Source organism: Octopus bimaculoides, chromosome 13 (assembly GCF_001194135.2).
Source record: "Octopus bimaculoides isolate UCB-OBI-ISO-001 chromosome 13, ASM119413v2, whole genome shotgun sequence".
Taxonomy (NCBI): Eukaryota; Metazoa; Mollusca; class Cephalopoda; order Octopoda; family Octopodidae; genus Octopus; species Octopus bimaculoides.
In genome coordinates this window covers 8,308,242-8,309,804 of record NC_068993.1, presented here as the reverse complement: position 1 = coordinate 8,309,804, position 1,563 = coordinate 8,308,242, and the positions used below count along the sequence as shown (strand labels likewise).

Genomic DNA, 1,563 nt, shown 5'->3' with positions numbered 1-1,563 from the left:
ATATATATAGATACATAGATAGACAGAAGCATGTCATGTAGGACAGTTTCATTCAGTTCCAGACGACTTAACGTTTCGCACGCTTCTAACAAAAACCTGGCGGGTTCAGGCACAGATTACCGAATGGCGAAAGATAGAAATTCAATGGCTTGCCCTGTTTGGTCAAAAAGTAATCTTGCCTGAATGCGCTAGGTTTCTGTTAGACGCCTGCGAAACTTTAGGTTGCTCGGGGGTATTCAAGCTGTTTTACTAAACGCCTTCAGTGCCTTTTACTTTCATTCGTCCACTCACTTGTACATACGTACATACATACCTACGCATGTATGTATAGTTGTATATATTTATTTATATGTTTGCATGCTTACACATGCATATATATAATAATTTGCATGTTTACCGTCACAGAACAGAACGTTATACGCACACACACACACACATATACATGCACAGCATATCATCATCATTATCGTCAACATGTTATAAATGTGTGTGAAATATCTAATTGAAATAACACACTCACCTTCCGTTATTTTAGTCTCAATATTAACGGCTGCGTATATTCCTTGACAGAACACGAAAAGTGAAAATATCACGATGTTCGTTATCCTTCCCATAGCGTTGTTTTTCTTTCTTCAAAATTCGACTCAAGTCCTTCAGGGAAATTTAATAACAAAATGGTTTCTCGTTGCTAATATAAATATGAAATATTATGTATTTAATATATGCATTTATATTCGTTAATGTCTCGTGATTTAAGTTACAAAATATTGACATGAAAACGATAAAACTGGGAGAAGCAACTGAAACAGGATGTTTACAATAATTTCATAGAAAGCCACTTGAAATCTCTTTCCGTTGTTTATCGTTTTACATTCATGTTTCTTATATTTCATGTTATACTTCATTTATTCCATTTTTTTTTTGTCCCACAATGGGGAAAGCAGCGCCCCTGATATTCTGAAAGGGGCTCTTTCTGAAACACATGAAGTTTTCTTGAAAGCGATGACCTAGCAGGAATGCTTCTAACATTGTGCGCTCTGATGAAATTACCCAATGTAACAGAGGATGATGTGTTAAGCTAAACGGAGGATGAATTCTACCACCCGACTAGGAAACAACGAGATTTGAAATAAGAACGCAATGGATCCTGTGCAGCGTTCTTATGTTTCAGCCAGTTCATTGCTCAGGACTGGTACTTTTTATATCGATCTCGAAAGACTTAAAGGTCCAGTTGACCTTGTGGAATTTGAACTCAGAATGTATAACGTTCAGGCAAGTACAGGAAAGCAATCAGTGCTACGTTGTGATAAAATTCCACCCGGCTACCACCCATTATTTATGCTCTCTTAACAATTAACGAAAGACTGAAAGACAAAGTTTCCCTCGGTGGAATTTGAACAAGAGGAAAATTATATACACACATTCATACATATTTATACACACACGCACACACACATACACACATCCGCACACACGAACGTTCGGAACGTTTCTATTAACCCATTTATTTTATCAGAAGAATTTTTATTCATTAAGATAGAAGAAATACACATAATTATATAT

At 36.1% G+C, this 1,563-nt stretch overlaps 1 protein-coding gene across 1 annotated transcript in view; it reads right to left on the bottom strand.

Annotated features, from left to right (window-relative positions):
- The window catches only part of LOC106876288 (uncharacterized), a 6,147-nt gene extending 5,319 nt beyond the window's left edge, over nt 1-828 (bottom strand). The window contains exon 1 of the mRNA XM_014924781.2: nt 521-828. Within this exon, the coding sequence (XP_014780267.1) occupies nt 521-614 (94 nt within the window). The 5' untranslated portion in view covers nt 615-828. The remainder of the gene's footprint in view (nt 1-520) is intronic.
- Between the last annotated feature and the right edge of the window lie 735 nt (nt 829-1,563).